The 23,353-nt window shown below is 37.6% G+C and overlaps 1 protein-coding gene across 5 annotated transcripts in view; it reads right to left on the reverse strand.

Annotated features, from left to right (window-relative positions):
• Positions 1–23,353, reverse strand: part of NDRG3 (NDRG family member 3) — a 75,179-nt gene that overhangs the window by 7,101 nt on the left and 44,725 nt on the right. For all 5 annotated transcript variants that reach the window (XM_057502972.1, XM_057502974.1, XM_057502973.1 and 2 more), the window contains 7 exons: positions 21,638–21,700; positions 20,586–20,646; positions 19,463–19,549; positions 15,589–15,645; positions 4,294–4,397; positions 3,157–3,222; positions 2,979–3,030 (listed from right to left, as the gene is read on the reverse strand). In XM_057502972.1, coding sequence (XP_057358955.1) covers positions 2,979–3,030; positions 3,157–3,222; positions 4,294–4,397; positions 15,589–15,645; positions 19,463–19,549; positions 20,586–20,646; positions 21,638–21,700 — 490 coding nt within the window. The remainder of the gene's footprint in view (positions 1–2,978; positions 3,031–3,156; positions 3,223–4,293; positions 4,398–15,588; positions 15,646–19,462; positions 19,550–20,585; positions 20,647–21,637; positions 21,701–23,353) is intronic.

Below are 23,353 nucleotides of genomic sequence, written 5' to 3' on the forward strand. Positions count from 1 at the left end.
TACAGAGGCAAACATGGTATGAAGATACACCAGAGGTGAGGCTGGAGAGGTATACTGAAACTGACTGTGGAAGGCAAGAAGCCATGGAAGGTTTCTAAGGTGGCAGGATTTGAGTTGTTAAGGAAAATAACCAGCAGTGGCCTGTATGACAGATTGTAGAGGCAGCAAGCCAGTTAGGGAGTTATTAAAATTACCTTGGCAAGAACCAATAATCTAGGTGAACTTTTGCTCTGGGCATTGATGATGGACAGGTACACAAAATGCTTCTAAAATCAGGGGATAATCTAAAAACCAGGATAACCAAGTCAAAGTTTGTGCTTTCTACAAATGACAATGCAGATAGTGATAAACAAATGTACTAGTTTACTATAGAATATGTATTGACCCTAAAGGATAGAATTTAAAAACTGGATCCTTAATTGCCAGGCACAGTACTTAGAACACAGCATATACACAAATAATGTTTTCTGAAGAATGAACTCCCAAGTCTGAACTAAATATAATAAATCATGCTTTCCTTGGTTCACCACTTTGTAACTTCTATAACTTTCTAAGAAGTCTCCGTATCTGGTAGGCCAAGCACAATGGTGGGTTTTTGACATGTCTACTCTCTGCCCAGTTCCCCAAACACAGATGCCATCTTATTCATTTTTGTATTCTCCATAACATCGATAAAATAGAAGCTCAAAAAGTCATGCTGAATGAGGAAGTGAGCAAAAATACCGAGTGGCATTGACCAGAATTTGTGGAGTTTTTTCTGCTTTTTCATGTATGGAAAGCCTTCTAGTATTACCAATTTGTGGGATAGAATACTCAGTGGGGAAGTTAACATTTGAACTGTTTGGAAGAGCATCTTCTTTGTGGCACAGATGGGGCTCCTGAAGTTCTTCTCTATAAATGTTGAAGGTTTGGAAATCCCAAAAAGAGACCTTACCTGTACTGGCCAATCTACATAGTCTTGAAAAATAATGCTGCTTTAAGTCCACACAATTTGAAAAAGACAACTCAGCATGATTACAGAATTCAGATTAAGGATATTTTCTAAAATAATACTATTTTCCTGTTTCAGGTATACATGTTTATGAAAAAATGTCTTTGATAGATATTTTTATAGCATGCATCTCCACCTTTTTAGCCATAAAAGACTGACACCTATAAAACTCCTTTTTGAGGGACTGGGATCATCACTATAACTTTACCACCATTGGAGAAAAAATTATTTTTTGGGGACTTGAGGGTCATTTGCCTCTGCACTCAAGCCATGCCATGTATTTTACACCAGAATGCTTTACAAGGGCAGTTCAGGGAGGTGTGAATATATTATCATATCTATCTCACAAACACACCCCTTTGCCCAATAAAACTTCTCACTTATGTCTACACCTCTGATTAGTTAGTAGACCCTCTTTCCAAAAAGCCTTACTCCCTAACGTTTTGCTCTAAATAGGACAGAAGTGAAAGCTGACAAAGAAAACCAGGTAATTTCACACAGATACTTAGTTAAATAACATATGCTGGGGGAAAGATAAGCCAATGCTAATAGACAACTGAAAACTGTCAACTTCATTTGTAATCAAAGAAGCGCAAATTAAAACAGTGGGACACCAATTTTAACCTATCAAATTAACTGTGAATAAAATTAAAAAATCCAGTGTTGGACAGCATACTATGAAACAGGCACTGTCATACAGTGCTGGTGCCAAGAGAGTGCAACATCCTTTCTGGAAAGGAATCTGGCAAAATATATCAAAATCCTCGCAAAGGTTTGATTTCTGACATAGTAATTCCACTTCTGGAAATCCATCCCAGGGAAATGATCAAAAATTCAAAATAAGGACGTTCAAAAGCAACAGTATTAATGGGAAAAATCAGAAATAATCAACTGGAGAATGAGGTTAAACAAAGGTACATCTTTAAGACTGAGTATTATACAGTCATACTGACTTTATAATATGGAAAAACGCATTAATAGTATTAAGTAATCAGGTCCCGAAACCTTCTATAGCTGGTATCATCCTGTGGATAAAATGAAGGCTCCTGTGGCCAGGATTCTCACCTGGCCCTGGTTAGCTAGCTCACTACACATGTGTGGGCAATACATTGCTATTGACTCTATATGACTCCCAGTGCTCTGGGAGGCATGATGGCATGGCTGCAAGGCTGCAGGAGAGCAGAGCAGAGGCTGGAGTGGTGGCGGTGCTGAGGACAGAGCCAGAGGATGGGTGCATGGGCAGATAGGCCCCAGAGGACGGCTGTGCGGGCCGAGAGGCCGAGACCAGCTTGCTGCATGCAGACTCGCTCTGAGTGAACGGGATTTTAGTGACTGACCTGTCACCATTGAAATAAAGTTGGGTGTAACCCTTTCACCCCAAGAATGTTCTACTGTCATTTCTTTGGTCACATTAAATCCATAGTGAACTTGCTCAGGGCTGAAACCAATTGGCAAGACACACCCAATCCATGGTTTGTTTGCTTCTTAATCCAATCTGCGGTAAAAGAAAAAATAGTCTGCCTTTGAGAAACAGGATTTTGATTTTTCTCTTTTTTCATATATTTTACAGTGAGCATATATTATTTTTTCCAATGTGCTTTGTGTTAGAAAAGGAGACAGAGAGAAGCTTATAGGCTCTCAGCAGTCCTACTGATACACTTTCAGATTTATGGTGGCTGCAGAAGGCCAAGGCTGTCAAAAATCTGACAGTAAGATAATGTGTTTAGTTGTCCTACTTGCCACAAAGTGAACCTCACCACACAGCAATCAGGGGCAATATGATCCATTCTGATGAAACCTAGTGATTGATGAGGAATTAATTACTGGGTAACAAAGAGAAAACCCAGATATGTGTAATCAAAAATAACAGAAACCAATATTTACCAACTGTTTCTAGGGTCAGCAGTGTGCTGTATATATGTATACATTTCACTGCATTTTAATCTCATTCCTCTTCACATTCCTTCCAACATCAGGACATACTTACCACAGCTTCAACAGCAGGTGAATTGTCTCCTACCACCAACAAAGTAGAACACCTGGGGAAAGGCAAAATAAGAGGTGACACTGCGCAAACAGCACATATTCTCCACTGAACTCTGCATTAGTCTATGAAAGGCAAAGACAGATATTTAGCAACTTACTGGGGAAACTGAGGGACTTACTTTAATGTCTTTGATCTATTATCATTTTGGCCCAGCACGGGTCTTTCAATCTCCAGGTCTCTGCGTCTAGAAAAACAAAAACAGCAATACTCTTTTCAGGTAAAATCACAGCAACTCGGGTTATTTCTTGGTTGTGAAAACCAAAATGAATCAAGAAATGTGGAAACTATCTTTCCTTCGCATGTGATGAGAAAAGGGGCCCTTGTGCACTTTGTTTAGGAGTAGTCATTTCAGGGTTATCTTGAGGGGTACAGAAGAGTTGTTCACAAGGCTGCTGGCTCAACCGTGGGGACTCTGTGGGATACTAAAAGTTTAGAGGCAACCTCAAAACTCAACATCAATGCTACTGAAACCCACAAGTCCAAAGTGTTTAATTTTCCAGTAGTTTACAGGAATAAATTCTTTAAGAGAAGGGGAACTATTTCCTGCAACTAACACAGTTTAGTGCAATACTTAATAAAGCTTTCTGATTTGAACTAAAAATAAGGAGACTGTGTTATACAGAGGGAGGAGCTAGAGAGACCAGGTTCAAAACCAGCTTTGCTCCTTACTGGCCGGGTAACTGTGGGTAAGTTACAGTTGACTCATTTTCTCATTCTTTTCCCACATATCCACAAAGCTAGCAGAAGCTAACATCTTTATTGGAGTAGCTGGTACCAAGGTAAGAATCAGGCTCTTTCAGTAAGTAGGGGAGATGTGACAGTAGGTTTTGGAAAACACAAACAAAAGAGAATTTACTACCATCCATGTGTTACTTCTGTCTGATGACAATGTATGAGTAAAGAGAGACTGAGTTAAGCCTCAAGACTCCAATCCTTAGCATCCTCTACATGTATTTTCCTGTGTTACCTCAAATTAGTTGTGCATTTTTGTGTATGTACACAACTTAGGTACAAAACATCTTAAAACTACAACTACTATTTGAATATGCCTGAAACAGCTTTTAGTTCATTCATTCTTGAAAGTTGTTTTCCTGTCTGTGAAAGAGCTCCCTCTTCTATGATGAAACAGCACAAAAGCAGCCCCATCACACAACAGCAGAAGCAGCAGTTTGTTTCCCTTCCCCAGTTCCTGAAATGCCCATTATCTTTTTAGACTTAGTCTGCATGTAAGTGAAGGCAGAGGAAACAACTGTACCCATTATAGGAACCCAGGAAGAGCTGTAGGTTTTCTTGGTTGATATCTTGGGCAATATGTAGTCTGTAGGTTTGAATCAGGTCCAGGTTGGCCTGCAACTCTTCCTAGAAAAATTGAAAGAAAACACAGGTAAACTTCTGAGCTATTGTAAAAATCTAGATTTGAGTTTGGCCAAATCTCCCTGTCCATGATGGGAAATGGGGCAGAGCCTGGGGTCTACTAACACAGGTAGGCTGAATGGTTGGAATTTTTAAAATTTGCATCAGACTGGTTCAGCACCATATTCTGTGTGGGAAAAGGGCACCAAAGAACCTATTATGGAAAAGGTAATCAACTCCAGATCATTTATAAAAACTTGGGATACATTTTTGGATATCTTTACTTGCAGAACAATGAAAACTGCACTAGACTTGGATCTAAGTACTAGCTATGGAACTTAGGTCATCTAACCATTCAGAATCCTAGTTTCCTTATCTGTGTTTTATCCATGTTTTGCCATTTCTCATAAAAATAGAGATAAGTGTCTATAAAATGAATAACCAGCTATCTGATATGGCTGTTTAAAGATTAAATAAGAAAAGGTATACGAACTGTAAAGTGTAATGAATGGAAGGTAACATTTCTTTTAATAGCCATAAATCTGTTTAATTATCTGTATCTTTAACCAGTATATTATCTATTTATATAGTATCATTTAATAATATGTTATAGAATTATATATTACATTCCATTTATGGTATTTTATTAAGTCAATTTATCATTTATTTAATATTATCACTAATACTGTTAAAGGTATAAAAAAGCAAGAGAAACAAAATTGTCTGCACAGTGAAAAACGAGTTTCCTCCCCCACTACCCATTCTCCAGTGGACCCTCTACTGCTGGCCTTCTCAGAGACCATAAGAATCAGTTGCTAGGTTCTTGTACGCATAAGCATATATGTATACATTATACACACACACACATGCATGCATACCTCATTAAGCAGAATGGAAAATGTTTGTCTTGGAGGAAAGAAATGTATCAGGGATAGTGAAAGAGTCAGTTAACACAGGGCAGTATAGAAAGGTCACCATCAAGCCTTGTAGAGAAACAGATAAGGAGAACATTTGTTTGCATCTCACTACCATATGGGTGAACTAAGCCAAAAATACAGTTGGAAACTGACCACATGATCAGAGTCTACCTGAAACTGAAGGGCACTGGAGTCACTCTGAGGAAATTTGGTAAATGCTAAAGATATTATAATAAAAGTAAACAACAAATGGAGCACATGGTAATTAGAGATGAAATGATCTAGCCAGTTCTCCCTTGAAGGTATGGAGAGGAACTTGAGCAGCAAAGTCTGAGATGAAAAAGGGAAGAAACTATATTGGTATAAAAGGGGTAAGACCAGCATAAGTGCTAATGGAGCTTCTTAGGCAAGGCTGTTATGTATAAATTGCCCCCCATCCATCCATTTTTTCTAAAAACAACAACAAAACAAAACAGAACACAAATTGTAGCCTGGTAGGCATACTGTCCTATACCTTGCTTTCAAGTATGATAGAGAGCATTCCTTATTAGGGCAAACAGAGCTGTCTTGTTTATTTATACTACCTGTTTCTCCACATCCTTACTAGTACTAGTACATATGGCCACTCTTTTGACTTTTATTAATTTGACAGATTAAAAAGAGGGGGATATCACTGTGTTTTTTTTTTCTCTTATTAGTGAAGAGATTATTCATGTTTAAAAACTTTGTTTCCATTTCAAAGCAATAAAAGCACTACAAGCACTTGCTTGCTTAAATTTTAAATAACTCTTCAGCTTTGTGACAACCCACCATCTATGACCTCATATGTTTTTAACTAAACACACATTATGTATACGTTGTAAAGATTTTCTTGCTTTATAGAAATTATTAAAATCTGCTCTCAGCTTTTCCATTTTTGAAATAGTGTTTCTAACATATTTGAATGCAAATACTGCAACCAAAGCCTCATTCTTCCCCATCAGGCACCATCAAAAGACCTTAGAAATAACTGCTTTGGCTAATCAACCTGCCACAGGTATCCTACACCAAGTCTCCTCACAGGTTACTTAATACCCTCTGAATACATCTTATAGTTCCTTTCTTTTTTTTTTTTTAAGTAAAGGCTTCATTTTTTAAGAGCAGTTCTAGGTTCACAGCAAAATTGAGAAGGCAGCTTCCTCTTTGCTTTTGAGCAAATTTTTGCCTCTTCCTGGAATGAACCTCTTCCTCTTAGTCTAAAATGTTGAATTTTATCTATCCTTCAAGGCCGCACTGGGATACTGACTCTGAAGCCTTCCCTGATCCCCATATCAGAAGTAAAACTCTCCTGCCTCTGAATTCCTCTAGGTCCTTTACAGTGCCTCTAGTTCTAAGAGGCACCCTGGCATGGTATAAAGAAGAAAGCTCAGTCAGGCTCATCTGATTTCGAATCTCCTTCCTTGATAATGTTACTAGCTACTGTGTAAACCAATTCATTCAGTGGGAATAACACAATTCCCATTACGAGATTATAAGATTGAATCGATTACTTATATAAAACATCTGTTCGGAATTTATATGTATTCAATGAAAGGTAGTTCTTATTACTTTTCCCTACCAGTGCTGTAATATAGTATTTCTCTGTATCTCATTTCCCCAGAGTGAGCTCCTGGAGAAATAATACCTTTGTCTCTTGCAGAGCCTTAGCATGCAATTCTGTAAAAATTTTGTGAACTGGTTTTTAATGTCTACAGTCAAAACCAAGCATGCTCTGTCTTCAGGAAAGTGCACACTTTACTGAGCATGATGTAGTGGAAAGATCATGGCACTTAAAGATGTTAGATTAAAACACAGCTTTACTCTTTCCAGAAAAATTGTAAACAGCAAAAATTTCTCATAAAGTCATAAACTTGTAAGGACAAAGACAACAGGCAAAGTGACAACAGCAATAACGCTTCTGGGAATGCAGAAGGAAGGCTGTAATGGCTCATTTAGTAGGCAGACTCAATGAGGCTGCTAGGCTGGTAGTGGGGAGAGTGAAAGAAGTTAGTGAGGATGTACCAAGAAGCCTGAAAAGGCTCAAGAACTGCTGGTACCAGTTCTCTCTGCAAGCAGAAGATGGGCCTAATAAAGGAGGATTAAAGTTGTTTAATAAAGACATAATAACATCAGGAAGACTAACAAAGTACATGAAGCAAAACTAACAGAACTAAAGGGAAAAACACAATTCAACAATAGCTCATTAACTTTAATACCTCACTTTCAATTATGAATAGAATAATGAGACAGAAGACCACAAGGAAACAGAAGAATTGAACAACACTACAAACTTAACAGACTTAACAGACATCTATAGAACATTCCACTTAATGGAAGCAGAATAAACACACATCTCCTCAAGTATACATGGGACATTCTCCAGGACAGACCATATGCTAGGACATAAAATAAGCCTCAATAATTTGAAGAAGAAATGACCACAGTGGAATAAAATTAGAAATCAGTAACAGAAGGAAATTTGGGAAGTTATGCAACATATTCTTAAATAACTAATGGGTCAAAAAAGAAATCACAAGGAAATTAGAAAATACTTTGCGATAAATGAGAAACCAAAACTTATGGGATGCAGCTTGCATACTTTTTAGAGGGAAATATATAGCTATAAATGTCTGTATAAAAAAAGAAGAAAGACCTCATATCCATAACTAGCCTTCTACCTTAAGAAACCAGAAAAGAGTAAATTTAACTTAAAGCAAGCAGAAGAAAGGAAATAATAAAGATTGGAGTGGAAACAAATTAAATAGAGAAAAATCAATGAAACCAAAAATTGGTTAGCTTGACTGGCCAAGAAAAATAAGAGACAAGACTCAAATTACTGAAAACAGGAAAGAAAGAAGGGACATTACTATCAGCTTTACAGAAATAAAAAGAATTCTAAGAGAATATTATGAATAATTGTATGCCAACAAATCAGATAACCTAGGTGAAATAGACAAACTCCTAAAAAGACACAAACCACCAAAGCATCTCAAGTAGAAAGAGAAAAACCTGAAGAGACCTATAACAAGCAAAGATACTAAGTTTGTAACATAAAAACTTTCCACAAAGAAAAGCTTTGTCCCAGATGTCTTCACTGTGAATTCTACCATACATTTAAAGCATCAACAGCAATCCTTCCCAGACTCTACAAAAAATAAGAGAAAATACCTCTCAACTCATTCTGTGAGACCAAGTATTACCTTAATACCACAATCAGACAAATCCATCATAAAAGAACCACAGATCAACATCCCTTATGAATACAAACACAAAATTCCTTAATAAAACAATATGATACGTGTAGTACACCATATTACAAGAATAAAGGACAAAAGTCACATATATTATCACAACAGATACAGAAAAATCCAACACACTTTCATGATAAAGACATTCAACAAATTAGGAATAGAAGAGACTCTTCTTTACTGATAAAGGGCATATATGAAAAATACAGTTAACATCATACTTAATGGTGAAAGACTGAATGCTTCCCCTTAAGATCAGAAACAAGACAAAGATGTCCACTCTTATCACCTCTACTGAACATTGTACCAGAGCCTAGAAAGTTCTGTTTAGGTAAGAAAAAGAAATAAAAGGTATCCAGACTGGAAATGAAGAAGTAAAACTACATCTGTCGACAAATGACATGATCTTGTATATAGATAATCCTAAGGAATCCACAAAAGACAATTAGAGCTAACACATAAGTTCAGCAAGGTTGAACAATTCAAGATCAATATACAAAAATTAACTTGTATTTCTATATATTAGGAATACATAACTTATAAATGAAATTAACAAAACATTCCATTTATCATAGCACCCCAAAAATATTTAGGAATAAATATTAATAAAATAAGTACAAGACTTTACTAACAAACATTGTTGAAGGAAATTTAAAAAGGTCCAAATAAATGGACAGATACTTCATATTCTTGGATTAAAACAATATTGTTAAGCAATGCTCCTCAAATTGATCTACAGATTCAACACAATCCCTATCAAAATTCTAGTTAGGTCTTTTGCAGAATGAATAACCTGATCCTAAAATTTGTAAGGACATTCGAGGAATCTAGAATAGCCAAAACAATCTTGAAAAAGAATAAAGTTGGAGGACTCATCCTTCCCAATTTCAAATCTTAATGCAAAGTTATAGTAATCAATACACTGTGATACTGGCATAAGGCTAGACAAATACCAAAAGAATAAAAGTGAGCATTCCAAAGTAAGCCCTTGAATTAATGGTCAATTGATTTTCAACAAGGGAATCAATTCAACAGGCAAAAAAGAGTCTTTTTAACAAATGGTGCTAGGACAATTAGATCTCCACATGCAAAAGAATGAAGTTGAACTACAACCTCACACCTGTACAAAAAATTGACTCAAAATGTATCAGAGACCTAAATTAAAAAGCTAAAACTATAACACTCTTAAAAGAAAGGATAGGAGTAAATCTTCATGACCTTGGATTTAGCAATGGTTTCTTAACTATGACACTAAAAGCACAAGCAATGGAAGATTAAACAGATAAACTGGACTTCATCAAAATTAAAAGGTTTTGTGCTTCAGGGGACACTACCAAGAAAGTGAAAGACAACCCACAGAATAGAAGGAAATATTTGCTTATTATATATCTAAGGACTTGTATCCAGAATATATAAATAACTCTTATAACTTAAGTAAGAGGTAAATAACCCAACTAAAAAATGACCAAAAGATTTTAATAGACACTTATCTCCAAAGAAGACACAAATGGCAACATCATTAGTCACTAGGGAAATGCAAATCAAAACCACAATGAGATACCACTTCACACCCATTAAAATGACTATAATAAAAAAGACAGACAATATCAAATGTTGTTGAGGATGTGGAGAAACTGGAACTCTCATATACTGCTAGTAAAATTGTAAATAATGTAGCTACTTTGAAAAACAGCCTGGCAGTTTCTCAAAATGTTAGACAGTTGCCACATGACCCAGCAATTCCACTCCTAAATATTCAAGAAAACTGAAAACGTATGTCCACACAACCTGTATATGAATGTTGATAGCAGCATTTTTTTATAATAGCCAAAGAAACCACCCAAATGTCCATTAACTGATAAACAAAATATGGTATTATCCATAGAATGAAATATTATTCAGCCATAAAAAGAAATAAGTATTGACACATGCTACAATGAAGAACATGCTAATGAAAGAAGTCAGACACAAAGGTCACATACTGTATGCTTCCATTTACATGAAATATCCAGAACAGGCCAATCCATACAGATAGAAAGTAGACCAGTGGTTGCCAGGTATAAGAGGAAGGAGAGAACAGCAAGTAACCATTAATGGGTGTGATGTTTCTTTTTGGGGTGATGAAAATGTTCTGGAATTAGTGTGATGGCTGCACAATTCTGTAAATATAATAAAAACCACTGAACTACATACCTTAAATGTGTGAATTTTATGATATGTGAACAGTTAAGACACAGCAATTCCACTCTTACATGCACCTGAGAGACTTATCCACAGGCATAATACATGTACAAAATTGTTCACAGTCATCCAGCAATAATAATATGGATGAATTAGCAATTTTTAGCGAAAAAAGTCCCACAAATTACATCAGCATAATTAGAATTAGAAATATGTATATATTTTTAAAGAATATATATAAACGCAGTAAGAATGTCATAAAGGAAAGCAAAGGATTGATGAAAGATGATGGTTTCCTTAGAGGGAAGCAAGGGGATGGGTTAAATCAGAGTACCATTTGGCTAGGTGCAGATTATTGTCAAAATCTTTTTTTGCTTTGGGTAGTAATTTATTGGGTGCTTATTATATTATTAAAAATAATTAATTAATCAATCAAACAAAAGTGGATATATCATGAACTAATGATGAGGGTGTATCATGAACCAAGGACTACGATTATTCTGATTATCTGCACCTGTGGTCCAATGGGAAAAAAGGCAAAAAGCTGTCAAAGCTCGATCCAGATCTCTCCCCTGCATTCTGAGAGAATGCCCTTTTCCCACCCCAGCAGAACACTGAAGGTTTTTTCTCTGAAATGATAAAATACAAGATCTTTGATCCGAAAGACTACAGGCCCAGGTGGTGGCAGACAAACCATACTGAAAACAGGAGGATTAAGTGAACATTTAAAGCTTGAATGTTGAGGCCTTGGTCTTCTTCTGCATTTGGGTCCCAGGATACTAAATGTTAGTGTCTGGTGTGTAATCTCAAAGCTTATCTGGGGAATCTGACTAGTCCCAGAGAAAAGATCTAAAGCTGTTGACATCAGGGTTTCCCCAAGGAAATGGCCCATCTGATCACCACAGTGATAAGCCTCACCTAGTGCACACAGGTCTTGTAGTGATTTACCCTAGACAGCCAGGGATCACTAGCCATTTGGGGAAAGAACCTGTGCCCGTTGTCAATTTCTGGTTTCTCAGACTCATATGCGCCAGTCTTTGTAATACTGGGGCTAGACTGCACAAGCACATCCCCTTTGCCAGTCCTTTTTAAAAAACAGCACAGGAGCCACTGGCTCAAGGTGCCAGGAACCCTCCCAGACCAGATGAAGCTGCACCCTGGTCCATGCTGTCCTCACCCAACTGTAGCTTCTGCAGTAGCTCAGACCTTATTTTAGACAAATGTCTCCCCCAACAGGTGAGTAGCCTGTGGACGGGTTATAGCCCTCAACGTCTGGCAAGTTTCTTCATTACTTGCCAGCTGCGTTTTTCTCTGCCTTCTTCAAAGAGGCCTCCATCTGGGGCTTGCTGATGGTGGCTCAACCAAGCCCTTAGTCCCTTTTGGGTCCACACTCCTGCAGCCTAGAAGCAGGAGCCGCTGCTTTTCCAACTGCTACTTCTGGACCCCTCAGAATTCTCTCTTACCCCTTTGAGAAATTAACCCCCCTGCTAGTTAACAACATTTTATTTTAAATTTTCTCTACTAAAAGTGTGTGCTTTCTGTCTCCTGACTAGGCCTTGTAGAAATAACCCACAGGATGGAGAAAGTGTGACCTAAAGGCTACTGAGATGAGTTACTGGGCCTTCTGTATGTAAAACCTTGACTCACCCACTTTATTAAAAAAATTAAAAAGGGCCAGTACCTTCCTGCCACTGTTACTTTATAGTGTCCCTCTAGGGTCCTTTATTTACAAATTCTAACACTGTCAGCTGGCAAAGGAGAAATGTACAGAAAAAGAAAGTAGTCATGGCTCAGCTCTGAATAACAGTTACATAGTATGATAGTGTAAATGCTGGAAATTGATCTAATCTAAATTATGTCACATTGGGAGGATGGAGTGATAGAAAAATACATGTGTCATGGAGCTGGGTGTGTATATGTGTTAGAGAGAGAGACAGAGACAGAGACAGAGACAGAGAGACAGAGAGAAATCATCCTCCATAATAGAATGCCAACAGATAATGCCTACAACTGAAAATTAGTAAGTGGAAATATATGCATATTTAGAGAGATGGAGGCAAAAAGAATGTAGTGCCTATGTTCAAAGACATGTATAAGAATGTTCATAGCAGCTTTATTCATAACAGTAAGGAAAATAAAGCAAAACCATGACTAGAAACAATCCAAATGTTCACAGAGACATTTGATTAACACAGTGGACTGCTACATAGTAATGAAAAAGAATGAATTGCTGACACATAGAATAAAATAGAAAAATCTCAAGACTGTATTGAGCAAAAACAGACCCAGAAGAGTGTACACTGACTGATTCCATTTGCATTAAGTTCAAGAACAGGCTAATCTATAGAGGTAATAGAACAGTGGATCCTGGTCTGGGGAGGGATAGCATGTAGGAAAGGGCTCAAGGAAACCTTTTTGGGGTGATGGAAATGTTCTTTATTTGATTTGGTGGTGGTAACATGAGAGAATATGTATATAAAAGACCACCAAGATACACTTATGATATGTGCCTGCAGGGAAATGGAAGTTCCATGGCCAGGATCCTCACCTGATCCCAGTTTACTCACTGGATATGCAATGATGTAATACTTAGCCTACTGTGCAGGTACATACTTGTAAACCCATTGGTGGTAAGCTTTTATTGCCTGTTGCTATAAAAAGAACTCGGCTAAGAGCTTAGAGAAGAGAGCAAGAGAGCAGGAGAGAGATGAGCAGAGGCGGGGAGTGGAGACAGAGCCTGGGGCAGAGGCTGAGCCAGAGACAGAGACGGAGACTTGTTACTTGTAGACTGCCGGATGCAGATGTGATTTTAACATTCCACCTACCACCATAAGAATAAAGCTTGGTATGAGCCCCGTTTTAGTCCCCACTGTTGTCCTTATTTGGTCTCACCAAAACCAGAGTGAACTTGCCCAGGGCTGAAATCCTCAGGTGAGACAGTGTCCTTTACTACATGTTAAGTTATACCTCAATTAAAGAAAGCAATATGGAGGCAAAACCCAAAAGAATCAGCTAGAAGAATTAAAGTGGTTACTTCAAAGAAGCAGAAAATAGGTGGGTGGCAGATTCTTTGTAATAAGCCCTGTAGAACTTAACTACTCTCAAATAGATGTGAATTTGTAACTTTGACAAAATGTAATCTAAAAAAAAGAAAAAAACTATGGACTTTGGAGTTAGCCAGACCCGGATTCAAACCAATTACTGGATAATTGCGACAAGTTATGTTGCTTCTCTGGCCTTCAGTTTCTCTATCTTAAATCTATAGAACCATGTGAAAAATAGCTGAAAATGCCTTAAAGTACTTATCAAAAGTGCTTTACACATAATGAGTACTCAATAAATTCTAGTTTTCTCCCACCTACCATTTTCCTTCCAGTGCACAGACTAGCTGAACAGGCATTATTTCTGCTTGTATGTTCTCATCTCCTGCCTCCAAATCCCTCGCAGCTCTACTACCTCATTGCTCATTTATTCCCTCACTCTTTCACAGGTCACCTGTGACACCGTGATTTGCAGTAAGAAATAAGTATTTGGTCTTCCGTCCCATTCCTGGCACAGAGCTCCTAAAACACTGTAATTTCTTAAGTGATGAGAGCAATCAAGGTGTCTTGTTAATGTTAATGCGGTGACCTCCATAAAGCCCTTAGGGTCACCTAAGGATGGCAGCTGGTTGCCACGGGAACCAACCTGGTGATTAGAGGGTTGGAACTTTCAGTCCCAACTCCTGACCTCTGTGGAGGAGACCAGGGGTGGGAGAATGAGTTCAACTGCCAATGATTTAATCATTCATGCCTAAACAATGAAGCCTCTATAAAAATATCCAAAAGGGCAGGGTTTGGAGAGCTTCTGGGTTGGTGAACATATGGAGGTACTAGGAGAGTGCCTTAGAGAAGGCCAAGGAAGCTCCATACCTCATTCCACATTCCTTGCCCTATACATCTCTTCCATCTGGCATTTCCAAGTTGTATCCTTTTATAATAAACCTGTAATCTAGTAACTAAAATGTTTCTCTGAGTTCTCTGAGGTGCTATAGCAAATTAATTGAACCCAAGGAGAGGTTTGTGGGACACTCTGATCTATAGCTGGTCAGAAGCTCAGGTGACAACCTAAACTTGCAACTGGCACCTGTAGTAGGGGGAGAGAGGCCAGTGTCATTGTCATAGGATTGAGGCCTTAACCTGGGGGTCTGATGCTATCTCCAGGTAGTGTTATAATTGAGTTGAATTGTAGGACACCCAGCTGGCGTCCAAGAATTGCTTGGTGTGGAAAAAACATACACTATAATTGGTGTCAGAATTGTATTATCCAACTCACTTTTCCCTCCGAAAAGAGGACTGGGGTCCCCTCTCCCACCCAAGAATTATCCATGTAACTGTCACTTCCTCTGTGGACTTCAGTTTCTTCACCAGTAAAACATGGAGATCGGACAAGATAATCTCTAAGGTTGTTCTAGTACTAATACTTCTTTTTCTCAGAAATTTCTATTTCTGTGAAGCCTTTCCCAGACCTTATAATGGCTCTAAAGATGTTCGGTGAGGCATGTGATGATGTCAAACATTAACAGATGGCATGCTGCTTATAGGGAACAAGTGGGACAGGGGAGGGGGAAATTCTGCCTTCTCTCACTCACCACATGCCAAGAGCCACATGCAAATGACTGAATGCTTCTCCCCTCAAAGTGGCCTCTGCTGGGTTGCATGCATTACCCACTGCCCTGGAAGTGTTCCCCCCTAGGATCAGGTGAGTTCTAAGGCACCCCTCCTTTCCTGAGGTAAGTAAGGCTTTGCATGCAAGCCAACACACACAGCTGTCCTGGTTGGCATAGGAACTTACCTGCCCAAAGTGATGAGCCAAAATAATGTCTACAACATTGGTTGTCAAGCCTGAGAGCTGAAAAGGTAAAAACTTTGTGTCAAGGGAATAAGCATATGTTAAACATTATCAAGCTGTCCACTTAAGATTAGTGCACTTTATTGTATATACATTATCCGTCAACAAACAAAAACACAACTCAGTGTTACACGTGTTCACAGGATGATGGTTTCAAGACACACGAAAATAAGAAATCAGAAAACAACAAAAGAATCTCCCTTCCAGGATAATAATACAACTTGCTATGAAATGGGTGCATGGAAGAAATGCTAGCCCTGTCCTTGAAAACTTGAGACCTACAACTCACAGCTATTAGCTACTTCATTCCTGTTTATATCTCTGTATTTACATTGGATTTATGGCAAATTAAGGATCAACTTACAACCCTCCAAAGCCATTCAAGGGACAAAAACCATTTTTTTCCTGAACTCCAGTTTTTGCTATCTTTATTTCAGGGAGTGGGAGGAAATGCTATGTTTACAGAATGTTCTTGCATTTTGAACATTTTTCTCCTAATTTTTCTCACAATCTCCTATTCTGAAATGATGTATATATCACAGTCTAATAAATACAGCAATATGTATAAATCTGCAGACTGCTAGTCTATTTTCAGAAAAATTTCCAACTCAAATGATGTTGCTGATTCTCCATGCCTTCCTCCTTGGTTTTAGCTCGGTTCTTACTGCTGACTTGCATCAGCGGTGAAGTACTAAGTTGGGGGTTGAGAGGAAAAAGAAGAGATGAGGGAGACAGACATGATTATGGGTGGAACAGGATCACATAGTCCCAGAAAGATTAAGGAAGAAGTCCACATCTCTTCACATGGTTATCAGTGATCCACAGATTATGAATTAAAGATAATCAGAATAATCTCATTTCATGTTTAATACTCATAAGATCATTCTCAAGTTTTATAAAAATTTTATTAGGTTGTTACATGTTATTGAATGTTCAAGTGAGTTTTAAAACACCCACACACTAGGGAGGAATTAAAACAAATTTCAAATAAGTCAGGCTATAACAATTTATACAGCATCAGGCAATAGCATTGTTAATGTATTTCATCCAAAGTTAGGGTACGCATCATTTCTCCAGAACTTAAATGTGGGGAGTAATGATAAATTTTTTAGAATCTTGTCTGCTCATGGATAGAATATTGTAATTCTTTAAAAATAATTATAAAAGCATCGCTTATAGAAAATTAGGAAAATACAGAATATGAAAAGAGAAAAATCATCTGTAATGCTATAAGCCAAAGATATAACTACTAGTAAAAAACTATTTTCCCTCTTTTTTTATGCCTGTGTGTAACTAACAAAATTGTATTTTTTTTAAACATGAGAATTTCTCATTTCCTTAAATAACCAGATAACAATTTTTTGGTTGCAGAGTTAAAGAGAAAACCACAAAATGGAATCAGTTCTGCTGGGCCAAGTTACCAAACTAGGGCTTAATAACTAACCTAATTGCAGTTTCAACCTCCCCCAAAATTCAGTAAGTCAGGAATTTTCTAGTCACCAAAGAGGGCAATCTGTCACATGGGCTCTCTCCATCCCCCTTCCCCCGAAAAAGATGAGGTAATCTGAATGAGCAGATCACCTGTTCTTCTAAGAGAAGATGACTTCTTTTCTTTTGCTAATAATTTCTTGACCCACACTCCTTCCTGTAAAAATTTTCCATTTTTGTAAGACAACTTGCAGCACCTCTCTACTTGCTAGACGGCATGCTGCCTGATTCATGAATCGCTTAATAAAGCCAATTATGATCTTCAAATTTACTTAAACTTTGTTTTTTAACAATTGTATTCCATTCTATGATTGCATCACAGTTTTGTTTATATTATTGGCACATAGGCAGTTTCCATCTTTTTGCCTTATAAACAATGCCTTAGTGAATATCCTGGCTCTGCAACTTCCTAGCTGTGTGACCTTAAGCAAATGATTTAACTTCCCTGTGGGATAATAACAGTAGCACTTCACTGGGTTGTCCTAGGAATGAAAAATTTAAATATATATAAGAATTTAAGAACAGTGCCTGGCACACAATGAGCACTAGACAGGTGTTAGATTTTTAAGGAATTATTACCCTATTTAAATCTTTGTAAGTGTCACTATTTATCCTTCAGATAAGCTCCTAGATATCAAATTACTGGATGTCAAGGTGAGTATCAATGAAGAGTCTTGATACATGTGACACGCTGGGTGGTGATATTTTGGAGACTATCTCCAAAGGTGTATCAGAATGAACACTTATGGCAACTTAAAAGTACTTAAGAAGTAGGCATTTGTTTAAAAATAAGATTATTACATTAGGCATCTTTTAGCAAGCATTGAAAGCTTAGGTTAGTTATTTTTCTCTCTGGGAAATCTCATAACATCACTGATTTAATCTAAACTCCAGTTTTAGATTAAAATAATGTAAGATAATATTTATATGTTAGTAGGGAAAAACGTTTCAAAACTGCTTCCTTTGCAACCTAAAAACAGTGAATTTTTTTTTAACAGGTGAGTTCATTGCAAATGGAATATGACATGGTGCTTTCTCCCTTATTCTCTCTTTTCACTGTGGTTGTTGCTGGGATTGTTTATATTTATTTATTTATTTAAAGTAATTTATATAAAGTCATTAGCATACCCTGTAGTTGCCTAGCTCCTTGAATAGATTTTAGAAAGCATTCTACCTAGGTAACAAATATCCTCATTTTTTTTTCAGATAGCAAACATCTACAATCCACACGTCTTTGGAAGTAGTAGCACAGATAAGCTATTTGGGTTCAATGAAGAGTGATTCATTTGCTTATTCACTCATTAAAAGAGTGAAAATGAAAAACACATATTGGGAGAAGATATTTATATGTAACCAGTAAAGGTTTCATATATTCAGACTATATGAATAAGAAAAAGACTAGCAACCCAATTAAAAAAAAAAAAAAGGCAAATGAGGAATAGTCGTTTCACCAAAGGATATTCAAATGGCCAGTGAATTTTAGAAAAGGTGTTCGATTATCTTGGGCCCTTAGGGAAATGCAAATTAAAACTCAGCATTATTTTCCCATAAAGATAGCTTAAAATTGAAAAGATGGCACAATTAAAAATAGTTTCTGAGTTTCTAAAGCTATTTTGGTGATAGGTACCATGTAAAAACAAACTAATATTACAAATAAAAGTGCTCATCTTTTACAAAAATTAAAAGGACTGTCAAATGTTGGTGAGGATGTGGGACAACTGGAACTTGCATGCATTGCTGATGTGTAAATTTAAGTATCCACTAAAGCTAAACATACAATGCCCTATGCTCCAGCAAGTCTGCTCCTAGGTAGAGACCAAGAGAAATGAATGAGTATGTCTACTGATAGGCATGTAAAAGAATGTGCAATGAGGCTTTATTCCTAATAACCAAGGAACAACCAACTCATTTTTATATTCACACAATATACTGACTACTAAACAATTAAAAAGAACTACTGCTACACACAACCTGAGTGAGACTCACAGATAAGGATGAATGAAAGAAGTTAGATACAAAAGAATACATATTCTATTATTGCAACTATATGAAGTAAGAGTACATAAAAGCATTCTGTGGTGATAGGAATCAGACTAACAGTTATTTCTGGGCAAGAGGAAGTACTAAGGAAAAGGCACAAGTGAATCCTCAGAGCTGGAACTATTCTATATATTGATTGGGTGGTAATTATCTATTTAAACATTCCTCAAGCTGTATACTTAAAACTTCTTGCCTGTAACCGCATATACCTCAATGGAAAAAAAATAAATCAGTAAAAGATAAGTCATACTGAGAAGGGACCATTTGGTGGTCATCATTTGGTGCTTACTTTGGAAGCTGCCCAGTCAATCCAACCTTTAGCACAAGGGTCAACATTAATGAGCAGAAGGCCTTCCACAAGCTCCGGATGATTGAGCTGAAATACGAGACAAAGATAACAATATGAATGTTCACTCCCAGCACTCCTATAAAAATACTGGAGTATGATTATCAATTCTTACTATGCCTAATGCCTCAGATTTGGAAGTTAAGACTTCAGAGAAGTGCTGGGAGAACATTTGGGAGAATAGCTTTTTAAATCTAAGTTAGCATCTGGAAAAACAGTTTCTTAAATTGCCATCAAATGATCTTGCCCTTCAAGAATCTTTGGGGGAGACATGTATATTTCTGCAGCAGAGGAAGGTACCTGGAGGTATCTTGTAGTTATTCAGCTCGTTAAGTCTTCCCTGCTGGGCAAGTGTCCTTGGAACTACTTGGCATAAGAGGTTGCTGAGACTTAGACTGGCTATTTTACACTCATATACTTTGCTCTCAACAGGGACTTCTTAAATTTTTTTCTGAAGCCACAGGAATGGGTGATACCAACCCCAGAAGACTGTCCTACCACCAAGGAAGGCATCTGAAAAAAAGTTCCTTACATAAAAATCAGTAGCAACATTTTTATGTAACCTCAAAACTCTTCAGAGCTTACTTTCTTCCTCTGAATACAAGGATTATGCTCACTACAAAAAATATGATAGAAAAACAAACTTTCATCACACTACACACCATCAATCCCTGTTACTATTTTGGCATATTTCCTTCCAGTCCTTTCCTATGCCTATAAAAAATTTTCTGTGAATCTGTATTCTAATTTATTAACGTTATAGTATATGTGAATTTCATTATCATTACAGGCTCTTCTTATAAAATTTTAATGGCTGTACAAAATTCCATCATGGGTATTCTCTAAGAATTACTTTTTATTGATGATGTACTTGCCCTCATTTATGATTTTTCAGGTACTCTAAGTACAAAGCAAGGTTTTATATAAACCTGCATCTGTTGCTGATGGAATGTACAGAAAAACTGATGTAAGACCCCCAAGAGTACCTGATCACTTAAAACAGCAGTAAGAGCTGTGACCTAGGCAGTGCCTCAAGGGTGTCGGGACTAATCCTCCATGTACTTACTGCAAATTTGCTGAGGATGTAAGCTCCTGCTCCAACTCCAACTCCAATGATGCTTTTCAGACTGTGGAGAGGACACACCAACAGTGACAGGGTCAACTCGTTTGGAGGTAACATGGCATAATGGAAAGAATACAACTGAGTTAAAATCTGGTTCTAATGCTCACTGGATGTAGAATTTGTTCAAGTTTCTGAGCCTCAGCTCCCTATCTATAAAATAGTAAATGAAATATGACTGCTGGGATTCATTCACAACAGCTCATTCTCCTATTATCTCCATGTCCAATCAGCAAGTCTACAGAGTCCACCTCCAAAACATTTCCATCTATTTCCATCTGCTTCACTCCAACCACCACCCACAGCCTCTAGTACTAAGTACCTCTGCCCGACTGTAGTAATAGTTTAAGTGTCCCTGCTTATTCCTCTCCAACTCATTCTCCCCACAGCTATAGTAATCCTTTCTAAAAATGCATACAGCTTTCTAATGTGCAAGTCACGTATATAGAGTGATCATTTTAAAAGGCTAAATTGGATAATACTCCCTGCTTAAAACCCTTCCATGTTTTTTCTTTGAATTTTGGGATTTTGAATAAAATCCCAAATTCTTACCTGATCCATGAAACCTGTGTAACCTAGCCCTTGTCTGTTTCTTAAATTTCACCCCAATCCTTTTTCCTACTTGCTCATTTCGTCCAGGGCTTCTGGACATAGTATTCCTTCCATCTAGAATCCCCTTGCCCTGGCTCCTCTGAGCAGCATCTTTTTATTCTCCAGGTCTCAGTGTAAATGACACCTTCTTAGGGGAGGCATTACTCAGCTGCCTTATCTGTATGGATCCTGCCCCTATTCTCCATCATGGTGCCCACACTGACTTCTACAGCACATTACTTGTGATTATATTTGTTTGTTTACCTGTAAACTATTTTCCTCATTAAGATGTAAGCTCCATGACGGTAGTGACTATCTGCTTTGCTCACCATCATATCTCCTTAGATCAGACACATATAGTAGAAAGTCAATGAAAACTGTGTAAAACAACTGCAGAAAGAACTTACCTCAAGTGGGTAAGAACAGGAGGCAGCATTTCAGCCAGCTCATCCATTGTGGGGTACTGGTACCTGAAACCCAAAAGGATATCTTCAAAATTAGAATGCACCCATATTTCTCAATCACAAGAATAGCTAGAAAAGGACAGGGTTCTTAGATGAAAGCAGTCTTTTTACCAAAGGCTCAAAGGAGATCATGTGGTGCCTGGAAATGACTGTAGTGTGTTGTGCAACTCTGTGACTGCCATGCTAAGAAAGTACAAGAACCTATGTGTTTGTATCCTGAAGAGCAGTACCTGGGAGCAGAGGAAGCCACTTGAAGAAAACAGATAATGTGGCTTTCTGTTAGGTTATTTCCAAATTCCTAACAATCACTTCAATTGGGGTTCAACTCAGTATACTTCCAGAAGTAAGAGTCAACTCAGGAAGTGGCTCTTGGTCAGCTGCTTGTATTTAGGCAGCTAAATGCAAAAGTAAACAAAGCTTTACTGGGCTTAAGCACACAGTCACAAATCCTCTACTTCTCATCATGAATACTGCTTTGTTTTACTTAGGCACTGATAACATGGTTACTTTATTGCTTTTGAATTTAGTTCGTGATATAAACCATCAGATCCTAAAATGGTTAAGCAAGCCTAGGAACGGATTCAGACTAGGAATCCAAGAACAGCAGAGTGTCCACAGAAATTACAGAATCAAAGATAGAAGAGATCTTAAGACAACCTCCTGTATATGAAGTGGGATCTGCTCTACACCTGACTGGGAAGTTAGCCTGCCACTGCTTGAAACACTTTAAGTGATGGAACACTCCTAAGCCATTTGTACACGAAATAGAAAAAAAACTGGAACTAAATCTTGTTGGATATAAACTGGCCACTGGTCAATTTATGTTTGAGAGACAGAATAGCCTAGACACAGTTAATAACATGGATTCTAGAGACAGACTGCCTGGGTTAAAATCCCAGCTTTGCTACTTACTTGTTATGTAATCTTGGTCAAGTGACTTAATATCTCTGGGACTCAGTTTCCTCATTTGTAAATGGGACTGACAGTAAACTTATCCCATAGGGCTCTGAGGGCTAAATGTCTTCATGAATGCAAAGTATTTCAAGCAGAGGCAGGGACAGTGTTGAAGTTCTGTGTATGTGTTAGCTTCTATTTATCTGCAATGGCCTATTTCACAATAGTCACCAGCAAAGGCAGCTCTGGAGATGAGTAAAGGGAGAGGGAGAATAAGCACCCTATAGTCTGTGCTTTCACTCCTCCTCCCAGGGTCTTCTCAATAATTATACTGTCTAGGGAAGAGCTAGGGAGACATGGCTCTGCCACACAAAGTGGGTTTAGAATAAGGCCAGAGCTCCAAGTCCAGTCCAGTCAAAATGCACCTCTACCTGATAAGGCATAATAAACGGTCAGAATAAACAGTTATATAGATACTCAAATTCCTGTTCCCAGATTGGGAGGTAAGAGTAGGAAGGTTTCAATAAATATGAGAGATGCCCTCTCAAAAAAAAAAAAAAAAAAAAAAAGTACACACTTCCAATTGTAAAATAAGTAAGTTACCGGGATGTAATGTATAGCATAAGGAATATAGTCAAAATATTGTAACAACTTGGTATGGTGATAGCTGGTACCTAGAATTATCATGTATATAAATGTTGAATCATTGTGTTGTACACCTGAAACTAATGTAATACTGTTTGTCAACTACCCTTCAATAAAAAA

Source organism: Manis pentadactyla, chromosome 5, assembly GCF_030020395.1.
Source record: "Manis pentadactyla isolate mManPen7 chromosome 5, mManPen7.hap1, whole genome shotgun sequence".
Classification (NCBI taxonomy): Eukaryota; Metazoa; Chordata; class Mammalia; order Pholidota; family Manidae; genus Manis; species Manis pentadactyla.